We start from the raw sequence: 25,621 nt of genomic DNA, 5'->3' as shown, positions 1-25,621 counted from the left end.
ATGGACGACGCAAGAAAAGAAATAGGATCGGTTTGGTTGTTAGATTGGGGAGAAGTAGGGGGAGACATAACAGAGGCTGAGGGGCAGTTTGACGGCGAGCCCGTGAAGTGTCGACATATTGGCGTATGTTGGTATCCGTGAGGAGGTGCACCCAAGGACGGTGATGTTCGATCCCAATGAGAAGCACCGTGACTTCACCATCCAGGCCCACCGAGTAAACGCAGCCACATTGCACGTTATTTGAAAGCTCAATTCGAGTGTCGTCATCAAGAGCTCGGTAGCCACCTCCCTGATTCACATCATGATGGCCTCCCGGGTCAGGGCATATATAATACCCGCGCTCCCAAACGAGATCTGTGGACCGAAAAGTGAAGAACTGTTGTCGATGAATGGTTGCTGGTGTGTGATGGTCAACCACAATACGTATTTTATGCAAGGCAAGGCCTTTGAGATCTCTGACCTCGAGTTCTCGAAGCTTCGTCGGCGATGTCCGAAGAAAATCATCTGAACCAAGTCTTTTTTCAAGTAGATCCCATAGAAAGACTCCTGATCTTCTCTTTTACATTTGAGGACGGCGAGCCACGCGTCTCGATCCTGCTTCATGGGAAGAGTAATGTGGATACCATCGTTCAAAATGGAAAAGCCACGCGGTAGGTCAGGAAGGGGGCTGCGGCTCCCTGCGATGCGAAACAGACTGTTGACAAAATGGGAATGATCGATATTGACGACCGGATAGGGCGAAGCCGAGAAAACATCTGGTGTCGATGCTAACAACCCGCGATCTCTGATAGAGTGAGGATGATCCAGCGAGTCGTGCCAGGCAAAGATGGTTTGATCATCTGAGGATTTGATGATTTCGAGCTGCAGGCGCCTGAAAGCTTTCTCTCCTTCTCCATAAATGATAGGCATGTGGATGCCAAATAACCCCATCAGCGAATATGCTCTGTCCTCTATTTTCTGCGTCTCTCGTTTTGCGGCCCATGACATCTTCTCAGCGATGCTGGATGTGCATGGATTACCCAACAGAATATCTTTACGGATGTGGGTGATTCTATGCAGCATAGACGCAAACGTCGCCTTGCTCCCGATCTTGACCCAGTTCTTGTCAAAAAAATAGACATTATCGGGAGCGATCAGCTCTTGTAAAGTCCATCCTCTTCGGAACCAACTAGCTTTTTCGAGAGCAGATTCGAGGTTGTCCATAGCGGTGTCGTTATCGACATCGTGCAAGTAAACGTAGCACACGGCGGAGTCCTTGTACCACGCGTACATGGAATTAATCGCCTCTGATAACTCGGCACTGCTGGTTTTGTCGATGCAGCAGGTGTCAATCCAGATATACTCGAGACCAGCCCGAGAGGCCTGGTCGCATGCATCTCGGACTTTCGTGAAGCCTTGTTTGCCTTCGACGTTGGAAGGGAAAGTGGGCCTCTTGAGATAAATCGATGGTCAATGATAGTAGAAGCTTGAATTGGAAGATCACATACGGCATGACTATCGTGTAAGCCTTCACTGGGAGGAACTGACGTGTACAAGTCTTGGAAGGAGACTTCTTCTCTGTCCGCCAGCCACCGGTGAGACAAGATGGCATAAGGTTGCACACCCGTGGATATATCTAATGTGAATTTCTTGGTATGAAGCAGCCGCATTGGATTTTTCGCCCTACGTGTGATCAGTTCCAGAGCCTTGCCTTGCAGTCAAAGGGGAAACTCACCACCAGGCCGATAATGGGGCTTTGTTGACGAAGGGTACGAAGGAAGACCGTCTCTTCTCAAGATCATTTCTCAGCGTCTACTTATAACAGAGATAACAAATTGATCAATAAGTCACGGCGCTCGACCTCAAAGGCAGTGTCCTCAGGTTCGAATGCTGTGCTGATTTGGCTCGAGTACGGCAAGATCTAAAACATTGTTATCATCGTTATGAAAGCGGTTTGAAAACAAAATCTCGGCATCGCCGCAAGACAGACGAGTGTGAGTGTGCAAGTAGGGGTGAAGAATATGTTCCACGCTCCGCAGATATCACATACTTACCTGACTTTCCTTGATTGATGCATCCATGTGTCAAACAAGACGACGGTATGTAATGCTTCCCGAAGCACTCATACATGGACAATAGCACGGGTAAATTATGTTCGCTTTGCGAGGATTGTGCTAACAACTTGAGGTACGTACCACCAGAGGACAACAAACCTAGATTTTTAAAAAAGGCACCAACAGAGTCCAGACGCAACACGGCGTCAGTCTTTCGTCACCGACGTGCTCTTTAGTCGTGCATCGCACGTAGTTGGCACTAGCAGCTTGTCGCTTGAACTATGAAGAGGTTCGTTAGATTTGTTTAACTCAAGGGTCGCCGAACTTGCCACAATGTTAGACCTGAAAAACCAATGGGCATCTAGTAACTCGGGGGGTAATGATTTGGGTTTGTTAGGACAACAGCCACCTGAGGTACTGACTGGCCAATTACATTGCCGGCATCGTCCATTGTTGGAGTGCATAGAAATATAGCAGTGCAACTTCCGAATGCAAACTGCGCAAGAGACATCAGATTCAACCCCGAACAGGGTCAACGGTTGAAGCACATCAAGTGAAGTGCCACTTGGCATCGCGAAAAGAACGCACAAATCCAAGTGTCAAGCCTTACCTAAGTAAAGATCGAAGACCAACTCTGGTGACCTTGTTTTCCGTACAGTATAACGATTAGTCTAGGTACAGCAAAGAACAGTATTACGGACCCCTGAACTCCACCAGGCAGACACCGCATGGCCAAATTTTCAAATTGCGCAAACAGTGTGGGCGAAATTGGGTCACCTATGATAGCTCCCTTACTGCATCCAAAATTTCTGCTCTTGTTTGTGCATATAGATCCGTCTCTTCCGCTGCGGGCAGCTCGATGTGTGTATCGACCCATGCGAGCGCCCAAGCGCCATTCCCTGCCTTCGTTCCTCGAAGCATATTCCGCTGTCCAATCTGTTCCCAGCGGCAGCGGGTAGGCTGTGTGTCTGCGCGATCTAGAAAAGAACAAGAAATAAGACAAACATAATGGAATACAGCGGTAGAGAAATATACATACAATGGACCAGTCCCGTGTGCGGCTCATACACACCAAGCGGATACTGGGATTCCTCCACTCTCGCCCTCTTCTTCTCCGCACCCTCTAACTCCTCAGTTGCCCCCCGCTTCTCCTCTCCATCACCCACCTGCACTTCCTTCCCCTTCCCCTTGTTTACTCCATCGCCAAGGATTCCCCCACACGCAACTCTTGCTTCGTTCCTCATCCGCGTCCACTCATCACCAGCATCTCTGACGCGCCTCGCGATCTCCGACATCCAGTTCTCTTCCGTGAGCCCCTCCCTTGAGAGTAGCGATTTACGCACCGCGCTGTGTGGTCCATCACTAAACGGTCCCCAACCAGCGCCCCCGAAGATGGTTGTAGGTCCTCCTGCTCGGTATATACCCGAGGATGTGGAGGTGGCGGGCTGCGGACCTGAAGGTGCGGACTGCGATGAGGCACCCAGGGGGTCGGGGAGTTCGCCAACGAGGTCACCTGGTTTGAGTCCTTTTTCTGTGATCTCAGCAAGAGATTTTGATTCGTAGTAATCGTCTGTGACCCAGCGGCCGTCTGTAGATAGAGAATTAAATTCATGACCGGGTTCATTCCAAAGGAAGAATAGGAGCGTACCCAAAATCATCTTTGCGCCATGAAGCTTATATGCACTGCGTGCAGTGACGAGGGTGACGCTACGCGTTTTCAGGTGCGCACCGAGCTTGCCTGCGGAGATGAGGAACTCCTTTTCGGGTTGCGTGGCGGAGAGCTTCAGCGCGAGCGGATTGCGCCGGAAGAAGTACAGAGAGTCACGAAACCCTGACGCGCGTGCGGCGTCGATGGCGAGCATGTACTGCCGGCTTGGGTGCCGTTGAGGTAGCACGAAAGTGTGGCATTTGAACTTACGACCTGGATTGTCCACGTCGCATGTTTAACAAGAACCCGGAGGATCGAGACCATGAGATGCTATGAGACTTGGCAGGTAGAGGATTAGTACGCACCTCCAAGCAGATTGCCATCCACATCAATCTTCTCGTCCCCTTTCTCGTCCGGGTCTGCGGCGAACTCGTCGCCGTCGATGAAGTATACCTTCCCCCCAATTCGCATGAATGGTCGACCATCCTGCTCCCCTTCCTCTGCTTCAGCTTCGCCAGCATCTTCGCCGTCGCGCTTTGGCAGCCGGATAGTCAAAGCACCCCGACCCCGCCCTCGTCCTCTGCCCCTTCCCCTCCCGCGTCCTCTTGCGCGGGTGGGACCAGTGGGGGCGGCACCACGACCTCTTCCGCGTGGGCGTCCCCGGGGCCGGGGAAAAGGTCGTGGCTCATCACCTTCAGGCATAGCCTCATCTACTCCGCTGCCTTCACCCTCGCCGTCGCCTTCGCCTTCGCCATCAACGGCACCTTCTTCAGGCTCCTCGTCTCCAGGCTCATCTTCGTCAAGAACACCCTCTGAATCCTCTCTCTTTGTCTGGACTTCGCCTTCTTCGAGGGAATCGTCGTCGTCTTCATCTACGACAGACGGCGTTGCTGGCGTTTGCGCGAGGCGCGGTTTAATGATTATCTTGGGAGTGGAGCTGGATGCCGTTATGTTGGCACGTTTCATTGTCGATTGACGGGTTGGTTCTTGGTCTTTGAGGAGTCAAGGGTGCAGCGATGCTCAGCGCTCAGGAGAGACAATCGTAAAGTAAGTTGACAGACGCGATCAGATGCTAGTTTGGAATCCTAATTATAGTGTAGTTTACCAAGACGCGTCGGTTATAATTGGTCCGATTCGCGAGCTATCAATCTGATTCATAGAATTCTTGCTCAACAACGATCTGCCACTCCAACAAGGCGCTTTTTTGTCGTTTCAAACAATATAACATATGACAGAGAATACAAAACGATTCGGAGAAAGCGATGTTTGATTCATTTGGTCACGAGTACAATTCACGACCCAACAGCACCCCCAGCAGCATGTCCAGCTGAGAAGAATCCGTCTCACTCCAACCTTGTTTGGCGCGGATGAAGGAGAACGGGGCGAGACCTGCCCGGCGTTAGCGCACAGTAGATTGTGTCGAGGCCTTAGCGGCAGGCTCACTCTGCTTGGTCGTTTACTCTGTTAAATTGGTCTGATCAGAATACAGTAGAAATGGTATGGAATGAATACGAACTGGAACGGGCTCTCATCTTTCTGCGTTTGCGTCTGAGTCTACGGGAACGCTTTTTCTTCCACTTCTCTCTCATTCTAGTGGTACCCACCAAAGTTAAAATGATAAGCAGCAGCAGCAACAAGATTATAACATACCTGTTTGACGATGGAAGTGACTGAGGAGAACACTTGGAAGCGTGGGGTACTATCGTGGGGCTTGATGGTACTGTACAGCTGCTTACACAAGATATTCTCATGCCTATACTCGATCACGTGGATTGAGTACTTAAATGCAAAAACCTCGCGTCTCCAACTAATCGCACCCCTGGCGGCGCGCACGTTACGCCGTTTCCAACCCAGCAATATGCTATATCCTCGCCCCGACCTTTATCGTAGTTCTTCCTACTTACAAGCTGATGCAATCTATTAGAGTTGAGTTCAATTGTGCACAGAGCGACAGGGAATATAATGACGACATTTGGAACAGCAAGTGATGGTACAACGAACGAGTGTCAGTTATGTAAAATTACGCACAACCAATCTCTGCGAAAAAGCGCGAAAAATGGCGTTCAGGCCTATTATACGTCGAAAGGTACCCTGTATGTTAATGGTCGGTCTTCAGCTTCATTCCCTATTCCGTAGGCCGAGGGACCGTCATCGAGCGTAAGCTGGCATATATGGACCTCCAAAGGCCGCAGTTTTCCTTGTTCCATCTCACCGATTATTCCCCCAGTCGAAAGGTAAGTCGTTTGTCTATTGATTGCGATGCGAATGAGCACCATGTAGAAGGCAATTGATATGATTGGCATGGCCTAGTTGATCGAAGCTCAGTTTTTTTGTTCAATGACAAGTATTAACAGCGGAATTACCATATCCAATAAAACAAGCTCTCCATTATTCGAACAAAGGAAACATATCAGTAAGGTAACGAGCACCACAGAATACAAAACAGCGGCATCGACAAGCACGCGCACTATCGGCATCATAGTGCCCTTCATAGTGCGAACTGCAGAGATATTGCGTTCAATCATCCAGATGCGATATGCCAGTAATCCTGGACACATTCAGTACCTCGACATGAAGCGCTCACGAAAACGTGCTTACCTGAACTCGATAGATTAGTCGCAAGAGTCAAGGGTAAGAATGCAGTAATCCATTGTGCAAGCTCTTTGGCGAAGATGTCTTCAGAACCACTGGTTTGCGAAATACTGTAATTTGCAAAAACACCCGTCACTTCGAGGTAACGTCAGAACACACAACTTCCTGAGCACGATTGCAGCCTAACCTGCGACACCGCACCACAGCATGCTCGGTATTATTATAACCCGGATGGATTGCCAAACAACATAAGAGCGATAAATCTTTGACAACACAAGGCACTTCTATAAGCCCAGAGAGATTTAAGATGTATAAATGTGAACCCACCACCACCCCATCAGCAAGTAGAGTTTGCAAGAGGTATAACGCATGCTTGGTCGCGTATGTTTTGAGGGTAAAGTCCCCAAAGTACGAGGTCGGCCCACCTGGAAACGTGTCACGATGCTTCACCAGCCCATCTTCGATACGAATGATGTCCACAATGATGTGCTTGGGAGACGTCAGCAGATGTTATCAGATGTGACAGGCGAGAGCTAACCGCGGTGCTCATTGTAAATAGCAAGATAGCCACCACAGTGATCGGGCGATTAACGTCCTGCAGTTGACATTTGTAGGTCAAAGCCCAGATGGTACCCATAAACATGAGGACCGAGAAGCCTAGAAAACTCTAGCTTTGTGAGCATGGAGCGGACGAACTCATTGAGACACTCACCATATAGAATGCCTTCCAGCGACGTTGACAACAGATTAGCGGCATCCAACGGGATGCCACTTGAAGTCATGATATCCGAGGGATCAGAGCAAAGGTGTGGGCATCTCCGCACATGTAAGTGTCATTATATAGGAACGGCTTGAGTCATCGTATCAGGCATCGCACCAGGCTATCTCTCCCGCAATGGTGCTTGGTGCTATGTAGATCTCGTCTCGATGTATCATGATGATGCCATCATGGACGGGCTGATGGCGGGTGGAGAGAGCAATTAAGACACGTTATTATGCGTAGTTTAGGAGGGTTTGCCAGGCTTACCTCTGTTTCTTCGACCGAAATAAACCAGGCTGTCCTTGTAATATTAATCAATCAAAATGTACTTGTCGTAATCGCCTTCGACCGTCAATTGGGAAGTGAATAACAATAAGCCCCCGCGGAACAATGTTATATGCGACCTTTGACAAGCATAGCATCCGCCGCGCACCAACCATTTCATATTTCAAGGGCACTACTGGTACGGCGAGCAGTCTATACCACAGGTGGGAGTCATACATCACAGTTGCCATGGCTCATCTGCAGCTGAGCGCTCAGGTCATAGGGCCGATACTAATTAGCTAGTACTAGTGGTGAAGGTTGGGAGAAGGTTACGCTTGGTCGAATCGCCTCCGCTTCTGCTGCCTTCAGGTGTCGTGCAATACACGAGCTCAGGAGTCAGGCAGCTCGAAATTTTTAGAAAAGCTGAAAGATACACAAACATATCGCACCCATTCAATGACCTTGAAAGTTCGGAAGAGAAGTTATCGGCGATTACCGATGCGTCCTCAGTGCTCCGAGTCAGTACTCCTTAGTACTTAGTCACATTTACCGATTGAGCAGACACCAACCCGACATGCCACTATTACGGGTATCAACCAGCGCAGCCAAACGGTTCGCTCTATGCATAGCACGACCTTCCAGCTCTCTACTATGTAGTAGAAGATCCTGCAACTTTCTCACTTCCATCCCGTATACTTCAAAACATCCTCAAACCACATCTCCACCTAATCGTACGCATACTCTCTTCGCGCGTTACTCCTCTTCCAATTCAGCAATATCCGACCCATCTCGCCCCGACCTTTTCTACCACGTCGTTTCGCTCCCAATGTCACCTTCAGTCTATGCACTTTCCTTCCTTACTCAACCACCCCCAACCCCCGATTCGTGCTCGGTCATTGGATGGCTGCCCGCAGAGACTACAAGTGAAGGGGGCGCAGAGGCAGGGCTAAATGATTTCGTAGAGAATCGTACGTCATTTCAGTAAATTATTCCGCTCAATTCACAGACCGTCCGCATATGTGTAGCCAAGTTCCGCGCAATCATGCACGAGGCAATTCAAACCGCCCTACGAGAACAAGAAGATGCCATCTGGATAAACGGCGCACTGCAGCTACAACAAGGCTGGATGCATATACATGGTATGTCGTGTCTCCCATCTCCCTTACGTTCGGCTAGAAGGGAAATCAATCACGATGACGCACAGACAGTCGCAACATTCCAGCGCTAGGCAGAATAGGTGACCCGGATGATATCATCGCCTCCGTATTGGTGCAGGACAGCAAAGTGAGCTTTGGATACACAAGTTCTTCTGAGTGTAGCTCATCGAAACCCTGGAAGATTCTTTCCGAAACGTACCAGCCTATGCCATCCTATCGTGTTTGCACTTCTGATGGCCCAACACTTCTTACAGATGGCCTTGCAGCTAAGTTGAAGTCAGTGCTAGGGGACGCCATCGCACGGGAAGCAGCCCAGTGACGTCCCTTATGATCGCATCGTTCCTACCTCAGCCGCAGAAGCTTTAAAAATCCATGTACGCCCAATAGTCACCAGTATGTACGGCTGACTAGTACTTATTACTCACATTATTTACACGTCTCACTCAACACCGCATATCATACCATACTTGCATCTCCGCATAACTACACTCGTCTCAGTCAATCCATGTTCCAAAGTGAAAAAGTATCCATCCATTCGCAAGTCTAATACAACGTGAATCCGGCTCCAGAGAAGCCATACGATGAGATCATGAGACATGCAGCACAAATCAAGGCATAACACGAACACAAAAAAAGAAAGCAGATGCAAGCAGTAGGTATGGGAGAGATAAATGAAGAGCATGATAAAGATAAAGAGTCAAGAACAGTCGACTTGTAAGATAGTCGTTAGATGTCATCAAGATGGTCGTAAGATATGGTGGGTAGGATATCGGTTTCTGGGCTTTATTTTTCGATGGAGCAACGAGTCTTTAACGGTGGTATGAGCCGCGGGGCGAGCGAGGTCCAAACAGACCGGGGCTGCCTTGGTCAGGCACTATCAGGTTAGGCTCAATCGACGGCGGCGTAGGTGCCATAGCAGGATCCGCTAGTATCCACAGCGTCAATTCAACCCCTCAAACGATGCAATGAAAATACTCACGTCGCCAGGCGACCCAAGAATGTACAGGCTGCCTCATAGGTGCAGGAGCAGGCTCAGGGGGTGGTTGGTCGGGACGCGACTTGCGAATGCGCCTCGTGCTGCGTGGAATGGTGCGCCACGCTGGACGAACAGGCCCATGCTCTTCAGGAGGCGGGGGAGGTGCCTCGGGTGGTGGTGGCGCATCGGGCCCACCAGGACCAAGTATCGGCGGTGGTTTCCTGTCAAAGAAAGATGAGAACGGCCCAAGTTGATGTTCAAGGCGGCTTACCATTCAGGATCAAACTCCCCTCCTGGGTTGTATTTGGCTCTAGTCATTATTAGATATCCAACTTCACTAGAAGAAATCGATGTTTAGATACATGAACAACGAGTCCGAGCACAAACTTACTGTTGGATGTTACGACGTTCTTCACGAAGTTTGCCAACTTCTCCCAGGAGCATGCGAACCTCAGTCGCAAGTGCTTTGCTAAATTCATCAAGATACTGAAGGCAGTTTCGTATGAGCGAGTTTTTAACAAGATACACAATTCACAGGCACTTACCACTTGCACATTGAATGGAACTTGCTCTCGGGCAGTAGCACGGACAGCGTCGAGGGTGTCTTGATGCCGCCGTTCACCTTCAACCCGCCAGTCTGTAAAAAGAAACAGAATCAGCAAAGCACCATTCGAAGACACGCCCACGACACATACTTTCAGAAAGAATGTGGAGCGCCTCCCGCATTTCGATATTTTGGTGGGTGAGCTGATCGATAACAGCTTGAATGTCTGGTTTGCCCTCGTCCTGAAGTCTCCGCTCCTCCTCTTGAATTCGATCAGCCTCGCGGTCTTGCATGAGCCTGGAGACCATATCCTTCAGTTCACGGAACTGCGCATCTTTCTCAGCACGCCTGCCCTGCTTCTCATCCCATCGTTGATCCATAAGCTCCCTCTTCCTGGTGCACTCATCTCGTTGCTCCGAAACCAGCTGTGTGATATCGCCCAATTGTGCGCGCATGGCCTCATCACGTTCGCTGGCAGCCGCCTGTTCCTCGTTCTCGGTCTGTCGGAGCTGCCTTTCACCATCAAGCTCCCCACGAACGCGTGCAAGTTCTTCTTCTAGCTCTTGAACCCTTCGTTCACGCTCTTCCTCCATGCGAGCACGCTCGGCAGCGAATTCAGCATGTTCCCGCTCCCTCTCGGTAGCAATAGACTCTCTTTCGCGCTCAAACTGCTCACGTTCAAGTCTAACTGTGTCCAAAATTTCAGAGGCATGGCGAGAAGCCGCCTCATGAGAAGCGGCATGAATCGATTCGATGATGGAAACATTGTCTGGGTCCACAGATCCAGGAGGACGGACTGGTAGAGGAGGTACGCTGTGTGCTCTCTCTTCCAGCTGAGCGAATAGTGCATCACTGCGCTCTCTTGCCTCGGCCTCACGACGATCCTCGTTTTGGACAAAGACTTGCTCTCGTGCGTCTTCGTTGTGTCGGAACTCATCTTCACGACGGTCTTCAGCTTCACGAGCATCATGAACAACCTGGGTAAGTTCACGCTCTGCTTCGTCCAGTCGTTCGTGCCGCTGGTGAAGGGCATCGTCAAACTCGGTAGTCGCTGGGTCAAAGTGCACATGAGTAGGAGAGTGAGGTGGGGGGACATGGACTATCTGGCTCGGCGGGCGGCCATCATCCTCCTCCGGTACAACGGGTGACACACCTGCCGCGCGGGATCCTGCGCGGGATGGAACACGTGAAGCACCGCGATCTCCACGCGGGTCAGCTTCGTCAGCCACTGTGGAAGGTGCTCGACGGGACCATCTAGCATCGTCGTCAGGCAATCGGTGGCGTGTGCGTCTGTCGTCGTCTTCACGCGTTCGATAATGTAGGCGCCTCGCATCATCTTCCCTTGCAGACGGTGTCCGACGATGCCGTTCGTCGTCGTCATCACCATCGTCGTCTTCCCTTGCAGACGGGGACCGACGACGCGAGGGTCCATCGTCGTCAGACAATCGGTGGCGTGTGCGTCTGTCGTCGTCTTCACGCGTTCGATAATGTGGGCGCCCCGCATCATCTGCCCTTGCAGACGGTGTCCGACGATGCCGTTCGCCGTCGTCATCACCATCGTCGTCTTCCCTTGCAGACGGGGACCGACGACGCGAGGGTCCATCGTCGTCAGGCAATCGGTGGTGTGTGCGTCTGTCGTCGTCTTCAGGCGTTCGATAATGTGGGCGCCTCGCATCATCTTCCCTTGCAGACGGTGCCCGACGATGCCGTTCGTCGTCGTCATCACCATCGTCGTCTTCCCTTGCAGGCGGGGTCCGACGACGCGAGGGTCTATCGTCATCAGGCGTTCGACGGGGTGACCGTCCGGCATCGTCTTCCATTACAGGTGTCCGATGATGCGACCGTGCACCTTGGGATGGTAGAGTCGGAACGTACCCATCATCAGCATAACGCAGTTCATGTTCCAGCTGGGAGGTGGGGCTCCTTGGATGCCGTCCTGGAAGGTTTATCAGAGCAAGCCCGTACACACAGCAGCTCACTTACCTGGTGGAGTTATGATCACTGGTTGGCTGTGTGAATCAGGGTGCGTTCGGCCTGGTTGATCAATCCTGATAATAGTTGGCGGACTGGGCGACTGCGGAGCATCCTCGAACGGCTGAGAACCAGGGATACCCTGACTAGGTGTATGGTGGCGACTGGGTGTATGTTGACGACTGGGTGTATGGTGGTGACTGGGTGCATCCGCTTCCTCAAATTCAGTGGGAGTTCTGTGAGAAGGAGTTCTGTGAGAAGGAGTTCTGTAAGAGGGAGTTCTGCGAGATGGTCCAGGGCGTGAGTGATCGTCATCGTCATAAGTGGGAGTTCTGCGAGATGGTCCAGGGCGTGAGGGATCGTCATCGTCATAAGTGGGAGTTCTGCGGTGAGGGGCGTCCTCTTCATCCCTTGGACGTCTGCCATGACTGCGTTCGTGTCCTGGGTCCCCTTCTTCTGTACGTGTAGGAGAGCGTGAATCAGGGTGTCTGCGGCGGTGGAGGCGGCGACGGGGGCGGTCATCATCCCTATGCCCCCGCGGCGATGGCGTTCGCGAGTACGAGTCACCATGCGGTCGTCTCCGCCCATAGTGACGGTCGGGAGAATAGTCATCATAATAATCGCGACGGTGGCGACGGTCAGGCGAGTAGGATCGACTTCGTCGACGGCCATACCCACGTCTTGGGTAATAATCAGGAGAGTCGGGATGTCGATGATATCTTCGTCGATAACGAGGATCGTCGTATGAAGGGGATCTGCCATGATAGCGTCCATGAGGTGACCGTGAACGCGAACGAGAAACATGTCCTTGGGTACCAGGCACCACGATTGCTGGCGGCTGGCTAATGACATCGATAGGAATTGGATGGTGGGTGGGAGATCTTTCGACATATTCAATACGAGACGGTGATTGTAGTACGATAGGGCCAGGCGAATGGTGCCGGGGGCTTCCTGGTACAACCATTACATGTGGATCCATTCTTGAGCTCGGGGAACCGGAACTGGACCTAGACCTAGAACTGGAGCGCCGCACAACTACTTCCGGCCCCTGGGGAGGTGGGTGAATTATCAAGGGTGGTCCGGTACCAGACCCTGGCATCATCATGCCCGGCGGTTGCCCAAGGCCTGGCATCACTATACCTGGCGGTGGTTGCACAGCGCCTCCATACTGAGGGGCCTGCATCGGCACATGCTGATCTGCCATACCTACTGGAGGAGGGAATGGAGCCTGTTGTGGAGGAATGTTGATGTTGATGTGTTGAGGCTGAGGGCTTCCATGGCCTGATGTGTACTCCCCGGACTGTACTACGGCGGGGATACCTTCTTGATGACTTGGCGCTACGTACACCACACCCTCTGCAGGATGATGTACACGAGGCTGCACATAAGTATGTTGGGTACCCGAGCTGGCGTCGCTTCCCCCGTCATAACTGTGTCGAGCATCACTGTGTTGAAGTATTATTGGGGGAGGTTGTACCATGATATGTCTCACGGACCCATCATCAGACCTCGAATGAGGACTTGTAGGAATAATCCCTTCATCTTCATCGTGAGGGCGATCCTCATACTGAGCGGGACGTTGTTGATATTCGTCGTAACCACCCGGGCCCGGGACTACTGGACCTTGCGCACCTGCAGGGTAAGGGTAAGGTCGTGGCATGTCCTGCCTGGGCCATCGAGGTTCATCGGGTATGAAAGGACTATATTGGTCTGGCTGAGGAGAACCATCATAAGCAGGGATGACAGGGGGCTCTAGTGGAGGCTGGGGGACGAATCCAAGAGGAGGTCCGGGACCAAGAATGGGTGGAGGAACGACAGGTCCACCAGGAATCACGGCGTGGGGCATAGCGACTTGAGGTTGCGGCATTTGCATAGCTAACAGGACCAAGTCAGCGTCCGCAAACCAGCAATGAGATCTACGTACTTGGATGCAAACCTGGTTGGACGCCGGGCTGCATCCCCAATCCCAGTCGTGCAAGATCATTTCTGAGCTCATCGACACGAGCGGTTACTCCCCGTAGTTCTGCTTGACGGTCCTGGACATCCCTTTCGAGCCATTCATTTAGACCTCTCATATACCTCATCAATTCTCGTTGTTGGTCCACTGTCGCAAGTTGCGCGAGACGATGTTCCTAATGCAAAACAATTAGCACCCCGATGGTATGTCACTAGCGCAACTTACCCGAAGAATGTTCATCAATGTGTCAAAGAGTGGCATCTGCACTACGGTCTGCGAGAGAGCAATCAGGACCGCGGAAATCACACCCTAAAATTTACTCACTGGTCCCGGAGGCATTGGCACGTATTGGCGACCGCCTTGCTGGCCAGGGATACTGGGCGGAGGAGGCACACCCTGCAGAATTGTGAAGGTTAGATCTTACAATTACAGCTGTGAGGGACATACCAAGCCTCCTGCTCTGGGGGGACGGTACCAGCTTTGAGGGTCGCGAGTGTCGTCACTGGGTTCAAGGTTAGCTGGTGCGCTCGGAGGTCTTCCGTGCAAGTTAATCTACGCGGAAACTTAGCATATTGATTAGTTTCAACAGCAGCACTTACAGGTTCAGGAGGGGGGATACTAGTAAGTGGGCGTGTGCGTGCAGGATCGGAAAAGACCCCGGGTGGTGGTACTACAGGTGGTTGAGGATGTGGCCTAGACACAGGCGGCATTTCAGGCTCTTCCATAGTTGCAGGCACGGGTGTCCGGCGAAACGGTGCATGGCGACGACGGCTACTGCGATCGATGGGTCTATGTTGAATCTCGGGCGAGAACACCACCGGTTCTGTGCGACTGGGGAACGTCGCGGGCCGTGCTATGGGACTAGTACTCCTTGACCTTGGAGGGCGTGCCGCAGGTTGGTAAGCGAAGGGGATTAACGCTGGAGGCGGCTGAACGCCTATAGGCACTTGAGACGAAGGTGCCTGCAATAACGCAAGCAGCTCATCATCGAGGTTTCCGCGAGCTCTGCGCGGCTGAGGTTGTGCAAGAGGAACGCGGTCCCTCAGGAGCCGCGTCCATTCCTGCCAGCGCAGCTGGAAATCCTCTGCATCTGGATCAGTACCAAGCTCGGAAATGGATTCTGATGGCGGCTGGATGGGGACTGGTCGTTCAGTCTCGACCTGTCTATCGATGAGCTGACGCAAAAGAACTTCAACAGTCTGAAGCCGCTCGTTGAACTCCGTAGTGTCAAGAGGACCTGCACGTGTCTCGCGCAACTCGTCCAGCATATGGTTTGTTGAGACCTGGCCCTCCCAAAGGGCGGTTGTCTGCTCTCTCAATGAGGTTAACATGTCTCTCAGCGTCTCAATCGTAATGCTATCGCGCTGCCGCACGGTGGCGGCCGATGCTGTCGAAGGTGTAGGTGACGAAGGTGGAGGCGTCGGCGATGACGAAGACGTTGCCGATAAGCTGGGTCCAGGGGACGGTTCGCTGGAAGAAATCTCGGATGGCGTAATTGATGATGAAGATGAGGACGACGACGAGGGCCAAGATGGCTCCCTCGAAATGGAATACGACCTCTCCACGGTCTCCACTTCCAACTCCGTCTCCAACAGACTCAAGTCGTCGTCCGAATGATGCGAAGACAAGAATGACATGCCTGAACTAAGCGAACTTGGGGAGGAGGGGTGCACAGGGGGTGGGGACATCTCGACAAGGGTGATACCCAGCCTCTGCGGCCTTGGGCCACTGGGGACAGTTACTCTGGGCGTCGAGAGCACACTGCTGCCCCCGACAGACATGTCTCTGGTTGGCACGGGTGGCGATCTCCCTACGACGAGCCTCGTACGGACGTACTCGGACAAATCATACAGTTCGTCCCGGATAGCACGCACATTTTCTGATATTTCTTGCGTCTCCTGCCCGCGGAACTGGTCGATTTCGTGGATGTGATGAAGAAGACGGTCAATATCATGCGTAATGGTTTGCTCGATGTGCGTGTGCGTGTGTTCCGTTTCGAGGACAGAATGGATGGAAGGAATATCGTCATGTGGTGTAGTCATACTCACACTCATCGACACCGAAGGAGGGGCAGGGGATTGTGGGAGAGGCACGTTCCACGGCAAGGGGGAGGGTGTTGGCATCTGCAACGAACACACTCATCAGCATTTCAACCAAAATCACATAAAGAACTACTCACATATCGCACTGACTGCTCACTTCTCGTCGAAAGCAAAGACGGCACCGTCGAAATGTCACTGACAGCTCTCACACTAACTGCATCCTCGTCCTCCACCTCAATTGCGATGCTTGACACACCACTGACGGTGGACGCAGTCCTCGACAAGGAACTTGACGCACTCGTCGACATCGTCAGTGGGGTAGGTCCACTGGAGGGCGAAGACACAACCTCTGATGGGTGAAGCATCTGCATAGGAGACGATGTAAGTGAAGATACCGTGTCCGTGATAGGCGTCAGCCTCGCGACACTGCTCAGCGGCGATACGCTCGGGCGCATAAATGACGTCTCAAAGCTCCCATCGATGCCTTCCTGCAATGCGACGCTCTGCGCACTAGGGGTGGGCTGCAGTGCAGAAGAATCAAACGAGATGTCCGTCTCTGAAGGCCATTGGGAAGGGTGGACAGATGGCGTGATTGCCTCATCATGATCAGAAATCGAAAGAGCTGGAGTCTGTTCGGTTCGAGGTGTCGCGGTGACGAGGGGCTCGCTCGACTCTGTCAAGCTCGAGATGGACTCATCAAGGTCTGGCTGCGTGGGGCCCAGCTCGCTCTCGGTCAGCGAATACGATACCGACGAGTCGGTGTGGAAGCTAATGGGCGCTTGCGTCTCGAGAGCCTCGGGAGTAGGTGGAGCGCTCTCCAGCAGGCTCTCATCCTCGGTAATCTCTTCCTGCGCGGTGACAGCCTCAGGCGTGATCGATATCTCCACCGCTGGTTCCTCAGAAACAATACTTGGAACTACGCTGGGTGACTTCGGCGGGGGTGTGGGCGGCAAATCGACTTCCACTTCGACTTCCTCTTCCATTTCCACTTCCTCTTCCTCTTCCTCTTCCTCTTCCTCTTCCTCGTGCAAGTAAATGGGCTCCTCAGCAAGGGGGAGTTCCATAACCAGTCCCGACCTCGGCGTACTCAACCCCTCTTCGCTGGGGATCGTAATACAAACGCTCGCCGTCTCATACTGCGTCTCCTCCTTGTCGCTCTTACACACCTCTGCTGTCCAGAAATCCGTCTCGGTCTCGGTCTTGCACTTCTCCGCTGTGACATACTCTGTCTCTATGTCGCTCACGCATCGCTCAGCAGTTACGAATTCTGTGCTCACGCAGGTTTTGCACGTGTCCAATGTTTGATAGTCTGACTCGCTCGGGATCGTTGGCAGGCTCTTGAACGACGCAGTGCTCGGGCTAGGTGAGGCGTGCGCTGTGGTGTACCCCTCGCTCCCACTGCTGTCTTTCTCCTCCACGGCTAAAAATCCTTCTGTCGCCGTCGTGGGTGTCCGGCTCCTTGTCCATCCGCTCAGCGTCGACCTCGTTGTCGTAGAGTGTTCCCTGTCAGAGGGTTCCTCGCTTGTAGAGTATGCACCATACCGCCGTCTCCGAACCTCAGGAGTACGAGATAGAGATGGCGAACTGGGGGTAGGGGCATAACTGCCACTCGTATATGTATAGGGCGTGCTGCTCGTGTACCCACTAGAGGAATAGGTGTACGGTGTTCTTGACCTCCCATCGCTCGACGAGAACGGTGTCCGCGAACGCCCATCGCTCGACGTGTAAGGCGTATAGCTCCCGCTCCCGTCATGCGAGTCTCCAAGGTACGAATTACTCTCCGTGCGTCTATAGCTCAGAGTGCTCGGCACGATCTGCGTATTCGACCCGCCGCTCGTGAACTCAAATGCCGTCTCGTCTGTCACTAAGCCTGTCGTTGTTCGGCCACCGCTGCCATTCCCGCTGCTAGTCGTCCTAGAACTGTCTGCCGAGTAAAAGTCCGAGTCGAACCGAGAGCCAGGCGCGCTGGAGGTGCGTGAGCCAGCGCTGAAGAACTCCTCCTCACTGACACTGAGCACTCGGTTCCTGATCTTCCCAGTAGGAGGCGGGGTGACTCGAACATCGCTTCCCAATCTAGGGCCACTGCTCACTGTCACAGGGCTTCCCTCTCCCACACCCAGTATCCCACCACTCTCTGAACTGAAGGCGTCGTTGACCAAGCTCAACCCAAAGCCTAGACCGGGCTTGGCAGAACGAGCACGCGATACAGCACTAGCGAACTCCTCGTCGAGATCTGTAAGAGATGAAGTGCGGCGCAAGGATGACGATCGGGATGGAGCGATGATGCGCGGGTCAGAGGGGTACAGGTACGATGTATCATCCGTGGTTCTGGTGAGTCCATGGCCACCCACACTTGGCACTCTACTCGCACTCAGGACTCAGCCCTCCGGAATCACTGCCCAAATCTGACAGACTCGGGATCGTATGCAGGGGGGGCACGAAGACTGTACTCCTGCTCCCGGCAGAGGTGGATGTGGTAGAGGTAATGGAAAGAATGGTGCCTATGCTGCCTGTGGGAGAACCAGATTGGGAGCGGCTTGGGAGCGATAAGGAGCGGTCCAGTGCTTCCCTGTTCACATATTATCATGTAGGTCAATCAGATACCCATCAGAATCGCCCAACTCTAATGGCATCGCGAATTACTCACCAAATTGCACTCACCCATCTTACTCTCTCCCTCGCGCTCTCCGCCGCAAGTCGCTCGACACCATCGCCATACAACAACTGGAATGGACACAACACTTCCAATAGGCTCACGCCATCATCAGTCACCTACCAACATATTCTATGATCAGCGTTCTCCATCCCATCACCACGTGAGAACACGTACCTGCGCTGCCGCGCTCACTCCCCCAACATCGCCTCTCGCTCCAGGATGCGTAAAACCAGGGGTACTCCTTACTTCTGTACAATTGATCAAATCCAAGCTCACTACACCCCGGCCGCCTCCAGGAGCGCTCCAAGAAAGAATAAGCACGTGCGGGTAGAGCAGTGCAGAGCATTTTACCCAACGGTATGGTGTTGGGGAGTGAACATTGAGATACCAGAGGGTGCCTATGCGGATGGGCTGCGTATAAGGAATACAGTGAGATGAGAACTTAAAGCTAAAAATAGAATAGGACATACCTGCCGATTCTCCCTTGACCCCAGATCAGTCATATCAAAAGGCGGTGGTATGAGGCTGCTCGCGGAGCTCACTCTCCTCCTCGGTACATTGTTTCCATTGCCCGATATTCCTTCGTTTTCCCTGTTCCTGTTATTGCCTCCGTGTACGTTGCCCATTCCAACATTCCTGTCAGGCGTCACCGGCAGTTGTCCACGCGGTCCCTGACGCGACGCGCGTCTGCGAAGGGAGAACAAACCCTCCATCTACACCCCTCAGCACGCGTGTACGCCAACTTGCAAAGTCACGCACCTTTGGTACTGGAGCCGGAGACATCGCGCTCCCGCCTTCACTGCTCTCACTCTTCGCTTTCCCTATCCCTGGCGTGCGTTCCTTCCACGCCGCTACGATGTTCCGCACGCTCGTCAAGGGGCTCCTGGGGCTCGTGTTGGTCTCATTCTGAGGAGCGGTGCTGCGACGCAGAGCGGTCTGAGTTTGGCGCGTGGGCGTGGTGTCATCATGTCTCCCTGGATTGACAGGAATGTCAGCACAAAGAAGTTGAGGCTTGAAGACTCATTGACACACGCACCCCTAGCAACCCCAAAGGCACTCGAAAACGTACTCGCAAAATCGCTCGGGCTTAGTTGTGTCCTCCCTGTCAGGTTCGCTGTCGCCGTCACTGTTCCACTGCCACTGAACGTCCCAGTAGGCGTGCCAAACCCGCGCACTGGCGGACTTAACAAACTCGACAAGCTGAGGTCGGTCCCACCTCCACCTGAAGAAGTCGAGACTGTGGAGCGTGAATCTGAAGATCTGCTTTTAGCGGGAGAGGAGGGGCGGGAAGTGGTGTATCCCGTGGTGGTATACGCCCCTGTCCCCTGTCCCTGTGGTATATCCGTATCCGGTCGAAGTAAATCCTGTGGTATAGCCGTATCCAGTCGAGGTGTACCCGGTGGTACTCCCTAAATGAGGCGTGCTCTGAGTGGTAGGTAAAAATGGGCTGGTAGTCCTCTCTCTTTCTTTGCCGGGGGTACCCGAGCGGTCCTCGAAGAATGCAATAAGATCACCCGTGCGACGGCTAGTTGTGGGTATATCTGTGGCGCCACGTGTGTGTCCTTGGGAATGCGTGCTGAGTCTGTTGGCATTGCCAGTGGCTTCAGTCGCCGACCGAGCATGTGGGTTGGAGATTGTGCTTAGGCGATGTGCAGACAGACGGTTCTGGGCAAAGGAGGTCGGTCGGCTAGGGTTCTCGGTGCGTTCTGAGATTGTGCTCAGGATCCGGGGGTCGCGTGTAAAATAAGTGCCTGTTGCTGTTGCGGTGTCTGCCGAGTACGACGTGCCAGTGTGAGAACCTGTACCAGGTGTACGGAGTAGATGTAGTGAATGACGTGTAGGATGGCCGGGAAGATGACCATTGGGAGACAGCGTCCTGAGTAGCATTGATCTCAGCGTCAAGGTCAAGTTCTGTTAGAGCTGCTTCGACTTCAGCGTGTTCTGCAAAACTGTCATCGTAACCATGGCCATCGTAGCTGCGGTCAGAGGGAGAGGGGGGAGGACTAAAAGCAACGCGTCGGAGGAGGCCTGGTGAAGCGGATGAGTCTGTAGATGCGCGAGGGGTATCTGGATAGAGAATTGGTAAAATGCGGGGTTGGGAAAGACATGCCACCGACCAGAATCAGAATCAGAGATAGACGAATATGTCGTCGTGCCAAAACCTGGTGAGCGCGGGTCGAAGCTCGACATCGCCCGCGTTTCTTCTGTCAGTACTAGATCGTCGTCGCCGTCGCTGTCAAAAGGTCAGTACAAGCATCAGAATCTAGAAAACACAAAGTATGCCTTCAACAACCAACACTTCAGGGCAGGCACTGTCGCGACCGCGTTCAGTCACGTGCGTGTTGCAACTGTCAACAGAACTTACCACGATCATTAGTAGTCTCTCCTAGCATTGTGCAAGCGTGTTCCTTCAATTCCAACGATGCGAGAGGTCGGCTTGTTAGCCTAGCAGAGAAGAAGGAACACAGTAACTTGGTGAAAAGCATTGTTTTGCATCTGACTCTGAATCACGCTCCTTTTACAATAATCAGCAAGACAAGTTCGGTTTGAGTTGCCTTCCGCCCTTCCCCTCTCCAAGTCATCCACGCAGGTATATTTCCAGCTAGCAATGTGACTTCCTCTCGAGCTACCCACGTGCTTGCCCAAGGGTCACGCAGAAGCATGAAGAGAGTGCTCTTATCAACATGAAATTCGGAGTACGTGTGTTGCTATTAGTATCACTGAAGAACCTCAGCTTGGGGAAGTGTTATCGGTGATCAAATCCCTCGGGCTTGTGAGTACTACTGCATGTACTATATTAAAGCGATAACAGTCATGTTTGGGGACGAGGCAGCGCCCTTCCGACTTGGACAGCGTAATGGTTCTCTGAAAGGGGCCAGTCATGAACCAGCTCGTCTTCTTCCAGCGCTCTCCAATGGGGTGATGGTGTGGCGCGAATATGAGAGAAATCCTGGGGCAAGAAAGGGAGTTCGGTACGGTCGTTGACAACCAGAGGTTGTTGATCAGCGGTTGTCTGAGGTAACGTCGGCATTGTCACGCAATTAAATATATGAGAAATAACGGACCTTCAGCTCGCTCGGGTACGCTCCGAACCTCACATGATCACAGCTCTCGATGATTGGATTCGACGTAATGTCAAGATACGCATCGACGGCAGTAGAATTGTGCATCCTAAACTGGAGCACAGTAGAGGCATAAAACGCGCAACATGCACAGACAAGATATCCCTACCTGGTGACATCTAGCAACAACCACGCAATTTGTTAGGTCGTGTAACATGATACTTCCATCGACGGTCCCGAGAATCAGAATTGAATTCTGAATATCGCGGATGTGGAGCGCTGAGAGGGAAACAGCAGACAGGGTTGACTCATCAGTTAGTCGCAAGAAGATTCAAAATGCCGCTCGATATTCTTGTTATAGACACCTCTATTTGATCCGCGGATGTGCTGGTGCCAGAAAGGCACGATCTAGAGAGATAACAATTGGAGCGGTCTGATATCGTTCTGGAGGCACTAGATATGATTGTTACAGGTATTGCTGGTGCAATCACAGGAGTAGGCTGTGCCGCAGTCTCTGCAGATGCTGATGATGGTATCTTAGCCTTCCGTTTAAAGGCGAATTTCGTTTTCCCTGCGGCCAATGATCGTAATCCTTCGAGTGACTTTTCTAATGCTTTGAGTTGCTTTCCGATTTCGTCACCTCAGATATCAAAATCGGACACAGGGCACGCACCAGTTCGCATTGTCTTTGATCATAGCTTGGAAGCCTCCCCGTGGCTTCAGTCAAACGCTTGTTGAGAGCCTGTATTTCTCCAGCGATGGAGTGTACGGAATCTGCATTTGCATCTTTAAGACGAGAGGCAAGTTCTACGGGCTAGTGTCAGTGGAGCAGGTGTAGAGGTGAATTCGGGTTTTACCAGAACAAGACGCTTGGAAAGAAGAAGTAAATGCTTGAGCAAATGTCCAAGTTGCCTCTAGGCCGTCGGCGGATATCATGGTGGTCAAATAGAACCAATAAGTGTAAGTTCTTGAAATGATCGAGCTAAGGCAGGATTCCTTATTTATTACCTTGAAAATTGGAGTTTAAATAATCATTTACTCGACTATAACTGGTCTTCAATCTAAAGCCATCATCCCCAGCTTACTTACATCCATACCGAAGTCGGAAGCCCTTAGCCTATGAACTCTGGTCAATCGCAACGAGTGGAAGACAAGCTTGTCCTATGCCACTTATCCAGCCCATGATGACCATCGTCTTGTTCGGGGGTATTGAGATCTCAACATCCAAGACCGATCATGTCCACGACCGACAGACTAGGCTGCGACAATCCAATCAGTTCGGATGGCGGCCTAGTGTAGTCAAGGCAAGTTTTGATCCTCGATGCATCTCCCCGTTCAGGAATTCGCTCTCGTGATAATATTTGATGCTCCAATGTGGCGGCTCACTTCTCTTTTTCAAGCTTCAAGTTATGTTCTCTTCAACTTCCATTCGGTCAAGACTTACTCCGCTTCTTACTTGAGCTCATTCTAATCTCATTATGTTACTGTACTCATCACCGTACGTAATTCGAATGTTGTCGGAATCGTGCAAGCCTAGAATGGCCTGACTTGGAATCAACGAGTCGGAAGCGGCCGGCCCATTAGGCATAGATCGTACGGTGCTTCCTTGAACGTTCCAAGGCAGTGTGCAAATAAGTAACTCTTGCTAATGATATGTACTAAGTAGAGGCTCCACCCCAAATTCCCAAAAATTCCATTTCCCTTTGTGTTCGATACGATTTCTGTTTCATGTCCAACAATCAGTTAGCAGAGAGCTGTCTGGCTGTATTATGCGCCTCCTGCTGTAGGTCATGCCGTTCAAATCATCCTTCTCCATTAATCGCGCACCGACAATTAGGTGTGGTTATCACGACTTCACTCCAACAATGGTGTGACATCCGTGAGTCTCCCTTGGTCTGTATCATTGATATCAGTCATATCTTAAGCACGGACTATTAAAGATGCATTCGGCGCTGATTGCAAATGTTGTGGTGGCCCACGCGGGTGCTGTAATAGTTGTTTCGAGTCCTCCTTGGATGAGGACAATTTTGAGCAGAAACTCAAGGAAGATACGGAACGCAGAGAGGCTGCTGCTCGAAGGCTTGTTGATGCTCAACCTGCACCAATAGAAGACATGAACTCGGGAAGCTCCACAGACAAGCCGATCCCGTTGAAATAAGTGTGAGGCAGTGCTGGTTCTTATCTGCACATATACAAGGCTGATGAATCTGTTGCAGCCTGTGACATCGTACTGCGAGTACCCATAGCATTGTGTACTGTCGGCGACCTTAGGGACAGATGTGACCATAAACTTGTGGATTCCCTTTCCCCTTTATGATAACAAATTGTGTTTAGCGCCAGGTACGTGTAACGCGATCGTTTTACTGGGGTAAGTCGATTTGAAACGGAGTGTCGGCAACGTCCTATAAGCACGGGCATTCTGCACTTAATTCCATCTACACCTTCGCAACCTTGGGCACACTTTGTCCATTGCTTCACATCTATCAGTCATGTCGGACGCAGAAACTTGTTTGAGTTCTCTATGCGGAGGCTGCTGTACGCCATAACATGTTCCGCCAATCTGCATTCGTTGACCAACGTTAATGCAGGCATCGCACTGACAACTGCTATAGGAGTCTGGTGCAACACAAGTTCGTTCTCACTAGGCCGGCGCCTTCTCACCGAGTTTATTAATTAAATAGATGCGGTTGGCGCTAACATCAAATGCTGCGGTTTGCAAGGGTGTTGTGGAGGTTGTTGTAAGGATTCTTTCGATGAAGATAATTTCGACGAGCAAGCGAGAAAGGAGATGGAACGGACGAAAGACGCCAGCCAACCTGTCAAAAATCAGCCCGGGCCATCTACTAGTATGACTGCAAACACGACGGAAGGCGCGAGTGGGGCCCTTAAGAATGCTTCACCAGCACATAATCAGAACTACGACTCGGACTCGGACTCGGACATGCTGTGTACTACTACGTAGTGGTCTACTTGAACACGATTCGGTGCTGAACGTGTGGACATGGCTTTTCAGAAAGCTTTGAGACATGAAACTTCGAGACCTTGAGACCTCTTTCCAAGGAAAGAGTCCAAAAGAGAATCTGCACGTTGCAAAGGTTGCGATTGAAGCGACATCATTGACATGACATTGCGGAAGCAAACATGCCGGAATTCGGGAGACCTTGCTTCCGATGCATCTACCGCGTTCAACGTGTACTTTGGACATGCAAGTTATAGTAGGACAACAAACTGTGTTTCGCCCAACTTGGGCAGGCGAACCTTTCCTATAGTAAGTTAGAGCCACGTATTGGCGACCTATAAGTACGGGCATTCAATGTTCCGCACTTGAAGCTTGATCATTAGCATCTACACCTTTACAACCTTGCAGGTACTTTGAATTGCTTCTCAGACGTAGGACTAGTCATGTCAGACGCAGGAAGCTGTCTGGGTTCTTTATGCGGAGGCTGCTGTACGCCAAACCGCGTTCCGCCAATCTGAATGCATTGACCAAAATATTAACACAGGCATCGTGCTGACAACTGCTCCGGCAGCTTGGTGCAGCACAAGTTCGTTCTCCGTATTGACATCTAACTATGTAAGCTCATTGTTGAAGTAGATGCGATTGGCGCTAATGTGAATTGTAAAGTGCTGTCGCGGTTGTTGCCGGGATTCTTTCAATGAACATCATTTTGACGAGCAAATAAGGAAGGAAATGGAGCGAACGAAAGACTCCAGCCAGCTCGTCGAAACTCAGCCCGGGCCATCTGGTAGTATGACTGCAAACATGACGGAGAACACGAGTGGGGGCCCTAACCATTAATGCTTCACCAGCACCGCAACAATCATAACGGAATTTGTAAGTTAGCTTTCGTGGTGAACGAGACACAGGCGCACTGATGGTTGGAACAGCTCGCGGATGCTTTTTCTCATATGCCAGTCTTGGGACCGAGGAGGTACAAGTTATCAGTCCTATGCCATGT

At 51.9% G+C, this 25,621-nt stretch overlaps 7 protein-coding genes across 7 annotated transcripts; 2 read left to right on the top strand and 5 right to left on the bottom strand.

The window, feature by feature from the left end:
- Positions 1-181: 181 nt before the first annotated feature.
- Positions 182-1,970, bottom strand: EDB91DRAFT_479849 (heterokaryon incompatibility protein-domain-containing protein). Its single transcript, XM_041327404.1, has 3 exons — positions 1,715-1,970; positions 1,488-1,662; positions 182-1,431 (listed from the first exon to the last, which is right to left on the bottom strand). The coding sequence occupies exons 2-3, from the start codon at positions 1,647-1,649 to the stop codon at positions 295-297; spliced, it is 1,299 nt and encodes a 432-aa protein (XP_041175996.1). The 5' UTR covers positions 1,650-1,662; positions 1,715-1,970; the 3' UTR covers positions 182-294.
- A 668-nt stretch (positions 1,971-2,638) lies between these two features.
- Positions 2,639-4,915, bottom strand: EDB91DRAFT_1140175 (chromatin remodelling complex Rsc7/Swp82 subunit-domain-containing protein). Its single transcript, XM_041318952.1, has 4 exons — positions 4,047-4,915; positions 3,682-3,954; positions 3,073-3,621; positions 2,639-3,010 (listed from the first exon to the last, which is right to left on the bottom strand). The coding sequence occupies exons 1-4, from the start codon at positions 4,645-4,647 to the stop codon at positions 2,811-2,813; spliced, it is 1,623 nt and encodes a 540-aa protein (XP_041175995.1). The 5' UTR covers positions 4,648-4,915; the 3' UTR covers positions 2,639-2,810.
- A 599-nt stretch (positions 4,916-5,514) lies between these two features.
- Positions 5,515-7,058, bottom strand: EDB91DRAFT_1290340 (uncharacterized protein; the record flags this gene model as incomplete). Its single annotated transcript, XM_041324838.1, has 7 exons — positions 5,515-5,987; positions 6,045-6,229; positions 6,280-6,408; positions 6,461-6,536; positions 6,601-6,762; positions 6,812-6,930; positions 6,986-7,058. The coding sequence occupies 7 exons, from the start codon at positions 7,053-7,055 to the stop codon at positions 5,754-5,756; spliced, it is 975 nt and encodes a 324-aa protein (XP_041175994.1). The 3' UTR covers positions 5,515-5,753.
- Positions 7,059-7,784: 726 nt separating this feature from the next.
- On the top strand, positions 7,785-8,986 carry EDB91DRAFT_1140164 (uncharacterized protein). Its single transcript, XM_041318951.1, has 4 exons — positions 7,785-8,265; positions 8,323-8,436; positions 8,502-8,581; positions 8,636-8,986. The coding sequence occupies exons 1-4, from the start codon at positions 7,872-7,874 to the stop codon at positions 8,771-8,773; spliced, it is 726 nt and encodes a 241-aa protein (XP_041175993.1). The 5' UTR covers positions 7,785-7,871; the 3' UTR covers positions 8,774-8,986.
- A 277-nt stretch (positions 8,987-9,263) lies between these two features.
- Positions 9,264-20,993, bottom strand: EDB91DRAFT_1249623 (uncharacterized protein; the record flags this gene model as incomplete). The annotated part of the gene is made up of 26 exons (XM_041323118.1): positions 9,264-9,379; positions 9,434-9,651; positions 9,702-9,767; positions 9,822-9,916; positions 9,976-10,067; positions 10,126-11,910; positions 11,958-12,087; positions 12,147-12,896; positions 12,979-13,390; positions 13,442-13,820; positions 13,870-14,077; positions 14,128-14,175; positions 14,227-14,298; positions 14,350-14,454; positions 14,502-16,025; positions 16,082-18,305; positions 18,359-18,513; positions 18,606-18,716; positions 18,775-19,011; positions 19,071-19,313; positions 19,360-19,574; positions 19,637-20,009; positions 20,381-20,667; positions 20,718-20,833; positions 20,894-20,912; positions 20,966-20,993. The coding sequence occupies 26 exons, from the start codon at positions 20,991-20,993 to the stop codon at positions 9,264-9,266; spliced, it is 10,008 nt and encodes a 3,335-aa protein (XP_041175992.1).
- Positions 20,994-21,412: 419 nt separating this feature from the next.
- Positions 21,413-22,598, bottom strand: EDB91DRAFT_1237872 (TBCC-domain-containing protein; the record flags this gene model as incomplete). Its single annotated transcript, XM_041321639.1, has 6 exons — positions 21,413-21,613; positions 21,666-21,776; positions 21,832-21,969; positions 22,028-22,285; positions 22,336-22,469; positions 22,520-22,598. 6 exons carry the CDS (start codon positions 22,596-22,598, stop codon positions 21,413-21,415), a joined length of 921 nt encoding a protein of 306 aa, XP_041175991.1.
- A 2,048-nt stretch (positions 22,599-24,646) lies between these two features.
- EDB91DRAFT_479185 (uncharacterized protein) lies at positions 24,647-25,562 on the top strand. The gene is made up of 5 exons (XM_041327403.1): positions 24,647-24,930; positions 25,005-25,110; positions 25,166-25,236; positions 25,288-25,497; positions 25,551-25,562. The coding sequence occupies exons 1-4, from the start codon at positions 24,784-24,786 to the stop codon at positions 25,459-25,461; spliced, it is 498 nt and encodes a 165-aa protein (XP_041175990.1). The 5' UTR covers positions 24,647-24,783; the 3' UTR covers positions 25,462-25,497; positions 25,551-25,562.
- Positions 25,563-25,621: the final 59 nt, after the last annotated feature.

Source organism: Suillus paluster (genome assembly GCF_016628075.1).
Source record: "Suillus paluster strain FC165 chromosome Unknown EDB91scaffold_35, whole genome shotgun sequence".
Taxonomy (NCBI): domain Eukaryota; kingdom Fungi; phylum Basidiomycota; class Agaricomycetes; order Boletales; family Suillaceae; genus Suillus; species Suillus paluster.
This window is presented reverse-complemented; position numbering and strand designations above follow the sequence as displayed.